General features: G+C 41.2%; 1 protein-coding gene across 2 annotated transcripts in view; it reads left to right on the forward strand.

The window, feature by feature from the left end:
* PRMT7 (protein arginine methyltransferase 7) overlaps nt 1-16,744 on the forward strand; it is a 34,244-nt gene that overhangs the window by 14,560 nt on the left and 2,940 nt on the right. For both annotated transcript variants that reach the window (XM_087940515.1, XM_026714156.2), the window contains exons 10-16: nt 68-206; nt 2,141-2,224; nt 3,850-3,897; nt 5,640-5,729; nt 6,257-6,418; nt 7,957-8,031; nt 12,652-12,812. In XM_087940515.1, coding sequence (XP_087796641.1) covers nt 68-206; nt 2,141-2,224; nt 3,850-3,897; nt 5,640-5,729; nt 6,257-6,418; nt 7,957-8,031; nt 12,652-12,812 — 759 coding nt within the window. The remainder of the gene's footprint in view (nt 1-67; nt 207-2,140; nt 2,225-3,849; nt 3,898-5,639; nt 5,730-6,256; nt 6,419-7,956; nt 8,032-12,651; nt 12,813-16,744) is intronic.

Genomic DNA, 16,744 nt, shown 5'->3' on the forward strand with positions numbered 1-16,744 from the left:
GGCTCAAGTAAGCTGATTTGAAACGTAGAGGTCATTTTGCTAATAATAGTCAATCCTGCGGTTTTAGAAATGAAGAGTCAAAGGCTTCTGAAGACACCGATAGGCCAGTGTGTGTGTGTCAGGCCCACCTGTTATGGAACAGGCCACGGTTTGGAGAACTCAATGACTGGGACCGCACATTGTGCTATTTTCAAGCTCTGAAGAAGGTAAGATTTATATAATCACCTGTGGTGACTTCCTGCCTTGATGTCTGGGTTGCTTTGTTCACTAGGGAAATTATCCCTATATAACTCCACTAGCTCCATACCCGTGCGTCGCTATGAAACTATATGATTGGGCTTAGTTTTTGAGGCAGAAATAAGGAAGATCCTGCCTCTGCCTACCAGCATCCATCAGTATTCATCTGGTTAGCGTCCTGTCAGTGTGTGAAAGGGTTGAAAGCTGTTTGGAAACTGAAACATGGAAACTGAGAAAGTATTAGCTGTGTGAGCAAGAAGGAGACAGCAAGGAGCCTGGGTGTGGCTTAGTTCAACTGTTCTGTGCTAAAGCTGCTTGGTGCTGTGAAACTGAAACTCCTCTGCTTGTGTTTTGCATTTGGGACAGATTTCTTTTCAGGTGGGAAGTGGGAGTAGAACTCCTTAGCATCAGAGCATGTTAATAATAATACTATACGAAATACTAATGCTCTGATGGTCATTTCAAAAAATCCTTTCTTAGTGAGCACCTAGAAGCCGGTTCTGGAGATGTGTTAAGATTGCAGTCTTCTGAATCTTCAGCTGATATGACAGATGCTAAAAGCCTTTGACATACAGTAAAATACAAATCAAGAAATCAAAGGTTATGAATCTGCTTGCTTATTACAAGAATTAGAGTTTTGCAAGCCATTAACCTTATTAAATATGTACTTAAATATAATTATTGAGCTTACTCTGATCCCAAACAGTAACTTCTATAATGTTGACAAGCTAGATTAAATTCTCCGATTGAATTCTGTAATGCTAATTCTGTGGAATATCTTTTACTAAAGAACTGTAAGCTGATTTGTTTTCTCTTTTAGATCTGTACTCCCTAACCCAGAGATCTCCAAACTTGGCAACTTTAAGACTTGTGGACTTCAACGCCCAGAATTCTCCAGCCAGCATAGCTGGTCCGCAAGTCTTAAAAGTTGCCAAGTTTGGGGACTCCTGCCCTAACCTCTGAGATTTAAATAAAGCTTCCTCAGATATTTCTGAGGCTACATTATTTCCGAATTTCCAAGGTCTGAAATATGACGACTCATTAATGCAACGTCATAGTCCTGCTACTCAGTCGTATTTATTGTGATTTTGCACCTTGCCTTGCTAGGACAATAAGCTGTTACTCATGCAAGTGTAAAAAAAAAAATCAGATCTCATATTTTTATGACAAAATGTTTCTTTTATTACACACCAGAAGTGGCGCCCGAAGTTTGAAAGTCTAGTCAATAAAAATGGATCCTTATTTGTCAAGCACCAGTTGAACAAAAACATGTTCAGTGACACAAGAACTTACTGGATAGAGTTTTCCTTGTTAGGATATTGTGGTAGGACCCCCCAGCAATAGAAGAAAACTAGATTTTTAAGAAACCTTTTAGTCTTTGTGCCTTTGAATAAGGATTGACTCCTAAAATGTCCTTGCAATTTTCTTGGCAAGATTTCAGAAGTGGTTTCCCATTGCCGCCTTCCTAGGGCTGAGAGAGAGTGACTGGCCCAAGGTTACCCTGTTGGCATTGTGCCCAAGGCTGGACTAGAACTCACAGTCTCCCAGTGTGTACCTTGATGCCAAACTGACTCTGCTTCTAAGAAATCTACCTGCTTATTTACTTAGGAGGGCAGTTGTTTGTATGGCCATATTGTCAATCCATCTCGTTTTGCAAAAAATTAATTAGTTTCTGAAATTGGCTCCCAAGATGCTGTATATGGATTTCTCTTGCAGGTAGTTGCCTGCTTACTGTAGGTAATGCATCAGTTTGTTTCCTTTAAATATCCTAAGTGCTGCTTGATTGATGGGAATTTAAGACAGCCTTCAGATAAGAGCCACCTGTAGTCTTACACATGAATGCTGCCCTCTTTTCCTTGCATTTGATAATGAAACTAATGAGATGATACTATTTTCTTGGCAGGTTCTTAAGCCAAATGGCGTCTGCTTGAGCATCAGTGACGGTAGCCTTCTCCCTGTTCTTGCTCATCACCTGGGAGCAGAAAAGGTACAAAGTTGTCCCATTTACAATATCAGTGTCAGTGTTCCAAGCAACACACTAATGGCAAACAAAACTCTGAGACAGGCAAATTCCTCAAAGAATACGTTTATTGGATATGTCATATTGGTACAGGCTGGTGAAAATCGACTGAATATTCCTGTGGTTTTCACCTAATTAAAAGTGAAAGTTTGTCGCTTTCTCAAAACAGTCACATGGTCCAATCAGGATATTGTCCAGTTGCTAGGTGACTCCAGTCCCCTCCTTCCAAGCACCTGCAAGAATGTCCTTGGTTCCCACGAGAAAGCGGATATTTTTGGCTACAACACCCCAACTATCTCTATTTCCCCCCCACCCTCTTCTCCGGTGTGTCAGTGCTGAAGTCGCAAAATGGCCACAGTCAGGCCAGCTTCAGGGCTGACAATCAGTATAATATACAGGTAGATCTCAACTTACAACAGTTCATTTAGTGGCCATTCGATGTTACAATGGCACTGAAAAAAGTGAGTTATGAATGTTTTTCACGCTTATAGATAGATGGGTATAGAGATAGAGACAGACAGACAGACAGATGGATATAGAGAGAGAGAGGGAGGGAGGGAGGGAGGGAGAGAGAGAGAGAGAGAGAGAGAGAGAGATCAGATCAGATCAGATCAGATCAGATCAGATCAGATCAGATCAGATCAGAGGTCTCCAAACTATACTGGCTGGAGAATTCTGGGAGTTGAAGTCTTAAAGTTTGGGGACTCTTGTATATGAGAGGGGGAGGGAGGGAGAGAGAGAGGGAGAGATTGATTAGATATAGATACATATCTTAGATATATAATAGATACAGAGATATATATCTTAGACAGACAGACAGACAGACAGGTAGGTAAAGATGAGATAGATATAAATATCTTAGATAGAGATATATAGATAGAAATAGAGATAAAATATGGATATATATCTAGATAGATATAGATACACACATCTTCATATTCTTTGCGTGTGTGTGTGTGTGTGTGCGCGTGCACATGCCAACCATGAAAGAAAGTCACTTTTATCCAGAGAGCATCTTTCAGTACATTCTGAGTCTGAATGCAGTGACACAGTCTTATTGATTTAATTAATCAGCTCCTGTGAAGCAGATGCTTGTGCCTGAATGGGCTGAGCTCTCTCACAGCTGGTGTTCTTTCTGAGGTTTCTCAGAGGACATGGCAATCTTGGAAAATGTGTCCCAACCCACAAACAGCCATTTGCTCTACACAAGGCTCAGAATGTCCTGTTCTCTGGAGAGCTGTGACTTTGTGTCATGGTTGTTTCCCAACCTGAGAACAGTTGAGGGTACTATAATATGCACAGCCAGCTGGAAGCTTCTTTGCAAACCAGTAAAAAGAGCGGTGGAACAGAGGAAACTACTAGGAAGAATATCAGAATGGCTCCACCGTAATGTTGAAGGGGATAAATCATTTCTGTTCGGTTCATTTGCTGTAACCCGATGCTTTTCAAACTTGGCAACTTTAAGATGTGTGGACTTCAACTCCCAGAATTCCCTAGCCAGCATACTGGTCAAAACACTGCTATCATCACATCCCAGGTCTTCTGAAGTGGTTTAGAATCAAGAATCTAACCTCACAATCTTCTTCCTTTAGGTATTTACGCTGGAGTGTTCTTCGCTTTCTCGCTCACTCATGCAGAAAGTAAGTAATACGTTTTTTGTCAAGACTTTGCAAATATGGAGCATTGCTTTTTAAAGTCACCGTGTCTTCAGTACACTGTTCTCTCCTAGGTGAACTCCCATTGATCTGTTATTTTCCCACCATGGCTTGGTCACGCAACATTAGCAGCCTATACTTATCTTACATGCTGGGCTTAACTTCTTGCTATTCTTAGTAGCAAGCAGTGTCCATTGGCCAGTTGGCGAATCCAGAAAAAGAAACTCTTGGGACTAAGAATAATGGGAAAAGGGGGAAATGAACTATGTGTGCATTTGCACAGGAAGCTCAGAGCTGGTTTAATGTCAACTGTCCAGTTGACGAATCCAGAAAAAAACAACAACTCCGGGGACATTATTTTTACCAAGAGTACAAACTTTACTGAATAAAGCCACATCGGCACAGAAGAAGCAAAACCAGCTCTGCGGTTCCCACGCAAACACACGCATAGTTCCTTTCTCCTTTTCTCCACGAGCCACACACAGTCCATTACATCCACCAAATCACTTCTGCTCATTTTGTTTTGGGAACTGATCAACTGATCCCGCGTTGGCATTTGCTCTGGGTGTCCTTGAGTTGGGAGGAGCAATCTCATATGAGAACCAACGAGGCTGGGAGGCCAGTCGCCCCACCCTTGCATTCTAACACACACACGCATGCACGCACGCTCACCATTCTTTGTCAAGCAGAAAGCAAAGCGGAATATAGGTGAACGTTCAAGTCGGTCTGGACAGTCAGATCCCGAAATCATCAATACAGGTAGTCCTTGACTTTTGATCTCAGCTGAGATCAGAATTTCCATTGCCGAGCAAGGCGATCGTTAAGAGAGCTGCAACCGGTTTTACGACCTTTTTTGGACCCAGTCGTTAAGCAGATCACTGCAGTAATTAAGTGAATCACACTGTTGTTTAACTAAGATGATTAAAGGCCTGAAGACTAAAATGTATGAAGCATGGCTGGAGGATTTGGCCAGTCTAGAGAAAAGAGGACATGATAGCAGGATTCCAGTATTTGAGGGGCTGCCACAAAGAAGAGGAAGGGGTCAATTTATTTTCCAAAGCCCCAGAAGGCAAGATAAGAAATTAATCAAGGAGAGAAGCAACCTGGAATTAAGGAGAAACTTCCTGAATGTGAGGAAAATTAACCAGTGGAACAGCTTTGCCTCCAGAAGCTGTGGGCGCTCCCATCACTGGAGGTTTTAAAGAGGAGACTGGACAGCCACTTGTCTGAAATGGTGCAGGGGTTAGACTAGAAGACCTCCAAGATCCTTTCCAACTCTATTCTGATTCCCCATTGACTGTGAGAATCTGATTAGGAAGGCCACCAATGACGATCCCTTGACCTCAGGACATTGCAGCTCTCATAAATAGATGCTGGATGCCAAGCGCCTGGATTTTGATCCTGTGATTGTAGTGTTGGGACAGCTATAAATTTGAGCATCGGTGCCTTTGTAACTACAAGTGGCTGCTAAACAAATGTTTCTCTAAGTCGAGACTACCCGTAATATAAAAGAATAAAGATAAAATCACCTGACCTCACCTGAAAATTGCAATACTTTTCTTTCTTTCTTTTTAAATATTTTTTTTTATCTTTTATGAAACATCTCATTAGGTGAACAATGTGTTTCCAGGTTTTACAACAGTACAAACGTGACTATAATTACATATCAACTTTTATATCCAAATTAACAGTTTTTCTTTTGTTTTTCTCCTCCCCCCCCCTTAAAGATTTTTATGGCCAACGGTTTGGAAGATAAAATTACAATTCTAGAGAAACCTCCAGAATTGTTAACCCCCTCTGATTTTGAAGAGAGAAAGGTAAGACATCTGAGCAGGCAATTCCAGTTAGGAAATGGAGGTGCTGTTGACATGATTTCCCTCCACCTAAAGCCAGGGTTGTGAAGAGGGAGGGGTGGGAATTTTCCTAAATTTGGATTTCCCAGACTTGGAAAACGTGAGCCAAAGAGGCTTTTCTGGGAGAATTAGTTAAAATCTCTCCAATTCCATTCCCTTCCCCTGAAGTTAATTTCTGAGTTCTCTAAGAAATGATGCAGGGGCCATAATTCAATTCAAGACAATGAATGAATGAATGAATGAATGAATGAATGAATGAATGAATGAATGAGACTGCAGCCACAATTCTCCTTTTAGCCACAAGGAGAATATTTTAAATTGTGCTGCTTTGCAGGCTAGGAAGAGATTGACCAAGTAAGGGTTGACATGTACATTGAAAAATATCTGGGATTGATGATGAAAATTGAGTTTCTCTGGGTATTTCTATCCACAAAGGCCTGGTTCAAATATTCATGTCTTTTTTTCTTTTTCTCTCTTTCTCTTTCCCTGAGATATCTCTTTTAATTGCCGAGCCCTTTTTCTCTACAAGCTTGCTGCCGTGGCATAATCTATTTTTCTGGTACGCCCGGACGGCATTGGAGAGTCATCTCACCAGTGATGTGACCGTCCTTCCCCAATCGGCTTCTCTCCACCTGATGACTGTGGAATTCAAGGTGAGGACATGTTGTCTTTTTGGTTTCCAGTAATAATTTGTTTTGGTTTCAAACTTCTTTTATCTGAGGAATACATTGTATACCTCCATCTGAATTTTTTGCCGGGTTCGTTGATTGTCTTATGGGGCAGGAAAGCAGAGAGTTGTTGGTCAAATTAATATCTATGAACGTCTATGTTTCTCTCTCTCTCTCTCTCTCTCTCTCTCTCCCTACTTACTATACCTACCTACCTACCTACCTACCTACCTATCTATCTATCTATCTATGAAGTTATAGGTAATTCTTGATTTATGACTACAATTGAACCCCAAATTTCCATTGCTAAGGAGGAATGAATGATTATTTTTTGAGACTCTTCCCTTAACAGTTGAATCATCCCTTCCACACGTCCAAGGCCACATCTACGTTCATACAATTCACTTTTGTATTTTGTCAAAATGATGTTTTTCTTTCCTTCCTTCCTTCCTCCCTCTCTCCCTCCCTCCTTTCCTTTCCTTTCCTTTCCTTTCCTTTCCTTTCCTTTCCTTTCCTTTCCTTTCCTTTCCTTTCCTTTCTTTTCCTTTTTCCCTTTCCCTTTCCCTTTCCCTTTCCTTTCCTTTCCTTTCCTTTCCTTTCTTTTTCCCTTTCCTTTCCTTTCCTTTCCTTTCCTTTCCTTTCCTTTCCTTTCCTTTCCTTTCCTTTCCTTTCCTTTCCTTTCCTTTCCTTTCTTTTCCCTTTCCTTTCCTTTCCTTTCCTTTCCTTTCCTTTCCTTTCCTTTCCTTTCCTTTCTTTTTCCCTTTCCTTTCCTTTCCTTTCCTTTCCTTTCCTTTCTTTTCCTTTCCTTTCCTTTCCTTTCCTTTCCTTTCCTTTCCTTTCCTTTCCTTTCCTTTCTTTTTCCCTTTCCTTTCCTTTCCTTTCCTTTCCTTTCCTTTCCTTTCCTTTCCTTTCCTTTCCTTTCTTTTCCCTTTCCTTTCCTTTCCTTTCCTTTCCTTTCCTTTCCTTTCCTTTCCTTTCCTTTCCTTTCCTTTCCTTTCTTTTTTCCCTTTCCTTTCCTTTCCTTTCCTTTCCTTTCCTTTCCTTTCTTTTTCCCTTTCCTTTCCTTTCCTTTCCTTTCCTTTCCTTTCCTTTCCTTTCCTTTCCTTTCCTTTCTTTTTCCCTTTCCTTTCCTTTCCTTTCCTTTCCTTTCCTTCTTTCCTTTCCTTTCCTTTCCTTCTTTCCTTTTCTCCAGCTTACCAGAGGTTTCCCCTAAATAAATTGCCTCTTCTTAGGTATCCAAAGTCATTTCATCACAGACCTTTTCACTCTATTTACGTGTGTTGCATAATCATAGAAATCTTTCACTGTATTTTTGCAAACCTATCCTTCTCCTCAGTTATATAACTTGCCACGCTATGGCCAAAAACTTCTGCCAAATATAAAGGTTCTAGTATATGATTTGACACTGCAGACTTCTAATACTGCGAACCAAGGATTGACTCACAGTATTAGAAGTCTGCAGTGTCAAATCATATACTAGACTTTTCAATGCTGAGAAAGACCACTTGTTCCTTCCTCTCTAGGATTTGTGGCGTATCCGAAGCCCTTGTGGTACCTGTGAAGGTTTTGATATGCGCATTATGGATGACATGATAAAGGTGAGTTATCACCTGGCGAAAGGCCAAATGAATTATCATATGGTGAGATTAGCCCTTTACATGGTAGTAGCTAAACTGCGTAGGAAACATTAAATGCATGTATTTTAAATAAAATCCATGATATAAAACTTTTAGGGTGATTTTTGATTACAATAATAAAATCTAATTATAAACTAAACTTTAAAAAGAGAAGAGAAAAATAAGAATAACATATAGAAAGAGAAATGTGTAAAGTGACTTCCAACCTTTATCATAACGAGCATGAACAAGCTTAGTAACTCTCCATCTCTCCTGCAAAGTGTCCATAAAGGTTTTCTTTTAAAAAGGTCATCACATAAACGAACTTTACATGCTTTCATTTTACTTTTAACAGTCTTAATCTTTAGTTCATTCAAGAATTGTCATAGAATTTGATTTATCTTCGTTTCGGTCTCATTCCCACTTCAGAGTCTTCCTGTGGCTGTCAACTCATAAAATATTTCTATGGTCTTTTTAAAGTTGCCCTTTGAATCCTTTCGAAGTTTTGGAGGTTTGGCTCGAGACTCATGATTTAATGGGGGTAATTAATTGACCTATTTTTAAAAATTCCGATAAGAAAGAATTATCTAGGGTACTTTCTTGGTTGATCACTTGTATTATTTTCCTTGTTGGTTTTTAAAACGGCAGCCATTTTCCTATGGTATTGTCCAGTGAGATATTCTTTTCCAAGTCAATCCAATTCCACCACTATCTCTTTGTCAGAGCTCCAATAAATCCACCCTCATTCAAATCAAAAGTCTCAAGCTGCATTCTCAGGGAAAAGTAAATTGGTTTATTAGAAGTTGCCATGTTGGTGCGTGGCAACTACTAAATTGCATCATACATTTCCCCCTTGACCCTGGTCTTCCCCCCACCCCCTGGATGTATATTCTCCAATGGGACACATCCATAGCCAAGAGTCATCCATCATGTTCTCCAATAACCTCCTTTCAAAGTTGCTCTGACAACTTTGGGCTGTCGGGGTGATTATCTAGGCATTTCAAGAATGCCTTGGTTTTCCCTCACTCCCTTTTTCTGGCAGCTAAAAAGACCAAAGGAGTATCTTTTTAGTTGACACTCTTCAGATCAAAGTTGCTTCACATCTCTCATTTCTTCAGTCCAGGTAGTCTTTGACTTACAACAGTTCATTTAGGGATTGTTTGAAGTTACGATGAAGCTTTAAAAAAGTGACTTACGACCATTTTTCACACTTATGACCATTGCAGCATCACGTGATCGAAATTTTCAAATGCTTGGTGACTGATTCATATTTGCAACAGTTTCAGTTCTTGGGGTCATATAATTCCCCCTTTGTGGCCTGAGAAACAAAGTCATTGGGGAAGCCAGATTCCCTTAATGACCATGCCACTAACTTAACAACTGGAGTGATTCACTTAACAAGTGTGGCAAAAAAAACCCACCACGTAACATGGAGCAAAATTCAGTACATAATTGTCTCGATTAGCAGCAGAAATTTTGGGCTCCATTGGGATTGTTAGACTACCTGTAAGATCTTTTGGGTGTAATCTATCCATAGAAACAGAGATTGTGACTGATACGGTTCATATTGCGGCTGTTAATTGGAACAGAAAATTCATATTGAGAAAATACTCAATTTTCCTGAGAACTTGGTTTATGTGGACTTAAGATGTTGAACTAACAGAGAAGACACAAGTTTGTTTCTCTGGGAAGGTCTCTGGGCTAAAATAGAGAGTAAGGCAGCCTGCCTTACAGGGTTAACTTTTGCAAAGGTATACCATGTGTATACAAATAATCCTCCACTTACTATGTGTTTACAGGTAATCCCCAACTTACAGTTGTGGCCAGAATTGCTAAATAAGGCAGTTGTTAATGTGAGTTGTGCCTGATTTTATGAACTATTTTGCCATGGATTGTAAGCGAATCAGGGCAGATGTTAAAATGAACCACGCTGCCCTATTCACACACAATTCTCAACCTATGTGGCCAATGGGGAGCAAAGTTGAGCAATGCCAAAGTTGATCCATGAGGCAGGGAAGAGAGCTTAGCTGGGTAATGGTCATATCTTCTGAGGTATCAGATGCACTGATGATGTTACCTTGTTTGGTAACGAAATGCTTGTAAGAAAACCATCAATCTCCGCACCGAGGACCCCTTCAATGTCGGATCTGGCTCTGGTGTATAATTAGAATAGACTAGAATAACAGAGTTGGAAGGGACCTTGGAGGTCTTCTAGTCCAACCCCCTGCTTAGGCAGGAAACCCTGTACCATTTTAGACAAACGGGTATCAAATCTCTTCTTAAAAACTTCCAGTGTTAGAGCATTTACAACTTCTGGAGGTAAGTTGTTCCACTGATTAATTGTTCTGTCAGGAAATTTCTCCACGAAGTTGCTTCTCTCCTTGGTTAGTTTCCACCCATTGCTTCTTGTCCTGCCCTCAGGTGCTTTGGAGAATAGCTTGACTGCCTCTTCTTTGGGGCAGCCCCTGAGATATCGGAACACTGCTATCATGTCAACCCAAGTCTTTCTTTTCATCAGACTAGACATAACCGAATTCCGTTCTTATTTTGTTTTAGCCTCCAGTCTCCTAATCTTCTTTGTGGCTCTTCTCTGTATTCTATCTAGAGTCTCAACAACAACAAAATACTAAAAGTCTAATAACGTAAGAACAGCAACACTTCCATGCCTTTAAAAATAGTACTAATCTATTAAAAATAGTTACAAAACTCTGCAGTGGGGCAATTGTATAACAAACCCAAGCAAACAATATAAAGCAGCCACGTTAATCGAAATCTTTGCCGCAGCCAAAGCTAAGCCAAGAAATGAAAGTTCAACAATGTTGCTTAAAATACCGAGTTACTCCCACAAGGACCTTTGTTCCACATCCTTTCCGTGGTAATAAGGGGTTTGCAAGTGCTCAGCCCTCATTGTTGGAGAGTATAGGGCCAATTAACTTAATTGCAAAAATGTGTAGTTATTGTAAAGTACTACTTAGAAATGTCTGGGATGATGGCTTTAATGAGTCACATTAGCAGCTGTGAGGTTGTAGCAAAACCTGCTGTTCAAAGGGCACAAACACGGAGCCCTTCCCCAATTAATGGAGACAGTTTTTTCCTGGGTTCCCGTAAAGCCCTCTGCTTTGGGCCTGGGCCTTTGCCACTTGTTCGCTTGGGTTGCGTATTAGGTCAAACCTGTGTTGCACGTTTCTGTTAAGGTTGCATTCAACCAAAACTAAACCAAGCACATGATCCCTGAGGTCTGAAGCAATGTGTGAAACCAGCCATGATGGATGAGTTTTGTCCTCCTGGCTTTAGAGGAGAAGCAGGTAATGTCAGCCGTCCCGTTGGCATGCATGGCAATAGAATACAAATAGAAGAACCATAGAATAGAATTAGATTAGATTAGATTAGATTAGATTAGATTAGATTAGGAATAGAAGAGAAGAGAAGAGAAATGGAATGGAATGGAATGGAATGGAACGGAACGGAACGGAATAGAAACAGAGCAGGGCAGAACAGAGCAGAATAGAATAGAGAAGGGATAGGATAGGATAAATACCCTGTTTCTCCAACAATACGGCCTCCCCCAATAGGAAGTCCCAGCATGTTTTATAGGCATGAAATGAAATTAAGCCCCTCCCCCCAAATTAAGGCCTATATTAAAACATGCGAAATTGGGGGGGAAATGCGGGGGGGGGGGCTTGCTGTTAGGAAGTACTTTTGCTGCACACCCGGATATGGTGCTGCCTGCGTTGACCCTGATACAAAGTGCCCCACCAACGCCGAGGTCAACATCCAAGCCGTCGCCACCCGTCTGCCCGAAGATGCAAGCGGGGGGGAATTAAGTCACCTCCGAAAAGACGGCCTAGCCATTTTTTCAGGGCTCAAAAAAAAATAAGACCCGGCCTTATTATATGAGAAACACGGTAGGATAGTTGGAAGGGACCTTGGAGGTCTTCTAGTCCAACCCCCTGCTTAGGCAGGAAACCCTGTACCATTTCATACAAGTGCTTATCCAATTTCTTCTTAAAAAGGTCCAGTATTTGGAGCATTTACAACTTCTGGAGGCAAGTTGTCCTAACTGTCAGGAAATTTCTCCTTAGTTCTAAGTTGCTTCTCTCCTTGATTAGTTTCCACCCTTTGCTTCTTGTCCTGCCCTCAGGACAAGAAACTGCTGGGACATTTTTATTATCAAGAGTAAAACTTTATTGACAGATCCATGCAGGCAAAGAAGAAGCAAAGGCAGTTTTGAGGTTTTAGCGTGAAGCACAGTACAACGAAAACCCTTTTTCCTTTCCTGGGGCCACCCAGTATCCATTGTCCACCAATGTAGGTTAAGCATTTTATTTTGGGAAAAAAGTCTGCCATCATCACATCACATGGTCCAATCACCCTACATCCTAAAGCAAGATTCCCATTTCATTATGTGTCGCGCTCCGTGACCTTGAACCAACCAAAGAATTTAATTTTGTCTAACTAGGTATGCTCAATTGAATTCCTCCCTCCCACTTTCTCAGGCTCAATTGTGGCAGCGTCAAATCTCAATATGGCTTCCAAGGCTGACAAAGTGCTTCTTTCTAGATTCGGCAGCGCTGACCCGGTTTTTCTTGCCATCTCTTTTAGAATTCCTTAGACTTCCGAGAATCCAGGGAAGCTGAGCCCCATCCACTTTGGGAATACCCATGCAGATCCACCTCCGACCCCCTCACGGTTCTGACGTTTGACTTCCAGCAAGCTATACCAGAACATCCTCTCACGGAAGAAGGCATCATAAGCGTGTCACGGTCAGTATCCTGGGAGAAAAACTAAACTTGGCAATATTTCAATGTTTTACAGGACGCTCCAAGACCCTGTTTCCAAACTGGGGTGACTTTCAATGATGTGGACTTCGACTCCTAGAGTGTCTCACTCAGGGTGGCCTTTGCTGAGGGTTCTGGGAGTTGAAGTCTAGCCAGTTGGGATTTTCACAGTGCGGGAAACCCTGCTCTTAAGTTGTATTCCAAGTTGTAGCCCTGTCTTTCATCAGCAGCCCGTTCCTTGTATCTGTCATTGCAGTAATGGTAATGTAACATAGAATAACTGGTTTGGAAGGGACCTGGGAGATCATCTACTTCAACCCCCTGCTCAAGCAGGAAACCTTATACTGTTCAAGACAAATGGTTGTCCAGTCTATTCGTGAAAACCTCCAGTGATGCAGCATGCACAACTTCCAGAGTAGTTACACAAGGTGAATTGTTCTCACTGTCAGGAAGTTTCTTCTTAGTTCTAGGTTGGATCTCTCTTGGATAATCCTCCATCTATTACTTCTTGTCCTGCCCTCAGGTGCTTTGGGGAATAGACTGACTCCCTCTTCTCTGTGACAGCCCCTCAAATACTGGAAGGCAGTATATCGTGTCCCCCCAATACTTCTCTTCAATAGGCTAGACGGACCTAGTTCTCTCAGCCGGGTTCATTGTACAGTTTAGTCTCCAGTTAATCAATCAGATCTTGGTTGACATGAGATCCTTTAAGGCTGAGGGCTGTTGTGGGGGAGGAGTGTGTGATAAAATAGCACTTCAACATAAAAAGCGTAAACAAATCAGCATATGTCTCATTTGGTCCTCTTGGAGTGATATGGAATGAAAACCTGCCTTGGGCTTAGCTACTTTCTGGTTTCAGTTACACTTAGGATGACTTATAATTTTTTTCTAAAAAGATTGCACTCTTTCCTTGTTTGCTCTTCGTTTTAAAACAGATTTTTATGTACATGTGAGTTACAAGCAGCCCTCGACTTAACAACAGTTCATTTAGTGACTGTTTGAAGTTAACGACGACACTGGGGGAAAAAGTGACTTATGACCATTTGTCACCTTCACGACCGTTGGTCACGTGATCAAAATTCGGATTCTTGGCTTCTGACTCGTATTTATGAGCCCCGGTGGTGCAGTGGTTAGAATGCGGTACTGCAGGCTACTTCCGCTGACTGTCGGCTGCCTGCAATTTGGCAGATCGAATCTCACCAGGCTCAAAGTTGAGTCAGCCTTCCGTCCTTCCGAGGTGGTTAAAATGAGGACCCAGATTATTGGGGACCAGAGGCTGACTCTGTAAATCACATAGAGAGGGCTGGAAAACACTGTGAAGCGGTAGTCTAAGGGCTATTTCTTTCGCTATGACCATTGCAGTGTCCAGGGTCATGGGATCCCCTTTTGCGGTCTTCTGACGACAAAGCTTCAATGGGGAAGCCAGATTCACTTAACAATCATGTTACTAACTTAACAACTGCAGTGATTCACTTCACAGTTGTGGCAAGAAAGGTCGTAAAATGGGACAGAACTCCCTTAACAACTCCCTTCATTAGTAACAGAAAGTTAGAGGTCAATTGTGATTGGAAGTTGAAAACTACCTGTAATAATCTTATTCTGTATCCTGCTAAGTATGGTACCTACTAGGCAGAGGACAAAATGGGAAATGAAATAAAAGAGACTTTGAACCTTCAGAGGAACTGTTCCTTAAAAATAGGCCAGTTTTGCAGTGTCATAGCTGAATGAAAACAATCTCCCACATATGAGGTAACATATTGTTCTTAATGAATAATGTATAAATTATCTGGTACCATATGAATGATTTGATTTATAACGATGTTTATTTCTCCTTTCCAAATACAGCCATCTGTTGCCTGGCTGAACATTTCTTCCTGAAACATATACAACAGAGTCTGTGGGGTTATCATTGCACCCAATTATGGTGTTATTGCTGTGCCAGCTGTAAAATGCTGGAATACGTTGTAAAAATCAATATTTGCCTGCAAAGTGATCCTTATTTAAACATCAAATGTACTTTTTTGAGGAAAATATCCCGTAATTCATCGTGGCAAAAAGTTGGGCTTTTAAGATTCTTTTTGAGATTCTTTTTCCGGAAAACAAACAAGGAATAATTTCCGTTTGGTAGTCAAACCACTTTATTTAGAAACAACCAAGCATTTAGCGCAAAGTAAAAAGAGTGTAAACGTCTGTGGAGATTCTCAGTCATCCAGGTCATGGTTTTCCGAAAAGTGCTTTTCCCAAATGCAACTGGGCTTTCTTGGGTTTTTTAAAAAAATGTTTCGCTTCTCATCTAAGAAGCTAATTCAGTTCTGAACTGAAGTTCAGTTCTTCAGAACTAAGGAAGCTTCTTGGATGAGAAGCGAGATGTTTTCAAAGGAAAAAAATGAGAAAGTCCAATTGCCTTTTGGAAAAGCTCCTTTACAACAGGGAGTGCTAATGTTTTAAAAAATCCTAACTCATCTTAACAATATTAAAACCAGAAAGTACCCAGCAAAATGTCTTTTTGGAGATTCTCTGAATCTTGTCCCAAAGGTGCTCTTTTTTTCAAGAGGCAACTGGACTTTCTTTGTTTTTCCTTAAAGTTATTTCATTCTCATCCAAGAAGCTTCTTCAGTTCTGACTGAATGAACCATTCAATCAGAATTGAAGAAGCTTCTTGGATGAGAAGTGAAAAGTCTTCAAGCAAAAATAAAGTCCATTTGTCTTTTAGTAAAAACAAACAAATAACCACCTTCTGGAAAGTACTTTGGATTTCTTTCACAAAACCAAAAGGAAGAAGGAGGCACCACGACTTCCTTTTGAAGATGATTCCAGTCCTCATATTTTGGGAGAGAACGTGCCAGGTAGCATGCAGCAAACATATAATTTGAACATCGCCAATGCAAAGATCCTGATTTTCTTTTCCCCTGGATCTCATCCTCAGATTCCTGGATTCCTAGCCTGCTGAAATGCTTTCTTCCTGGTTATTTTGCATCGTGCAATAATCCTGAAACTTTTCAGTCTCTAGGTGGTGTTTTGTTTTTTTTGTTTTTTTAAATCATCACATTGTAGTATGATTGCAATATCTTCCAAATGTTAGAGAAGGAGGCTCCAGTTGGTGCAAAATGCAGTGTTCCCCACATGGTTTTGTGCAGACCCCGCCGTGCGCGTGTTTCACCTCTCCTGCAGGAAGAGCAAATCTCCTGATTTACTTCCGGGTGCAATTCAAAGTGCTGGTTGCCCCCTTTAAAAGCCCTTCATGGCTTGGGCCCAGGTGATCTGAGGGACCGTCTCTTGCTGGTCACATCTACCCGACCCCTTAGAGCAAGGAGACAGGGAAGGCTGCAGGTCCCATCCCTGAGGGAGATAACACCTGGTGGGACCCAGAAGAAGGGCCTTCTCCGTGGTGGCTCCCTCTCTCTGGAACATCATCCCTCTGGAAATTAGACTGGCCTGACTCTAACACTCTTCCGGAAGGCGCTGAAGACCTGGTTCTGCCAGTGGGCCTGGGGAACCCAGAGCGGAATGGAGGCCATTAAATAGCTTGTGTGTTCTGCTCTCATTGGGGCGGGGTGGATGGGTGGGATTGAGGAGGGGAAGTGATTCTCTCATATTGTACTTTATTAATTTATTTGATTCTTTTTGTTAGTTTTTATTGTTTTAAATGTGATTTTATATTCTGTAAGCTGCCTTGAGTCGCCAAGGGTGAATAGGCGGTAATATACGTTCAATAAATAAATAAATAAGTGAGTAAATAAGTAAGTAAGTAAGTAAATAAATAAATCAAGCGAGCCTTTGGACACTGTTTTGGGATGCAGTGAGTGACTTGCTATGGACAAGTATCGCTTTGCTAATTTGATAGCTTATTCTCACAATCAAGTCTCCAGTAATCATAAGGTAGGTAGTTGTAGAACAGTAAGTGTCACCACAACCCC

This window comes from Pseudonaja textilis, chromosome 11 (genome assembly GCF_049901715.1).
Source record: "Pseudonaja textilis isolate UNSWEBS1 chromosome 11, rPseTex1.2, whole genome shotgun sequence".
Taxonomy (NCBI): Eukaryota; Metazoa; Chordata; class Lepidosauria; order Squamata; family Elapidae; genus Pseudonaja; species Pseudonaja textilis.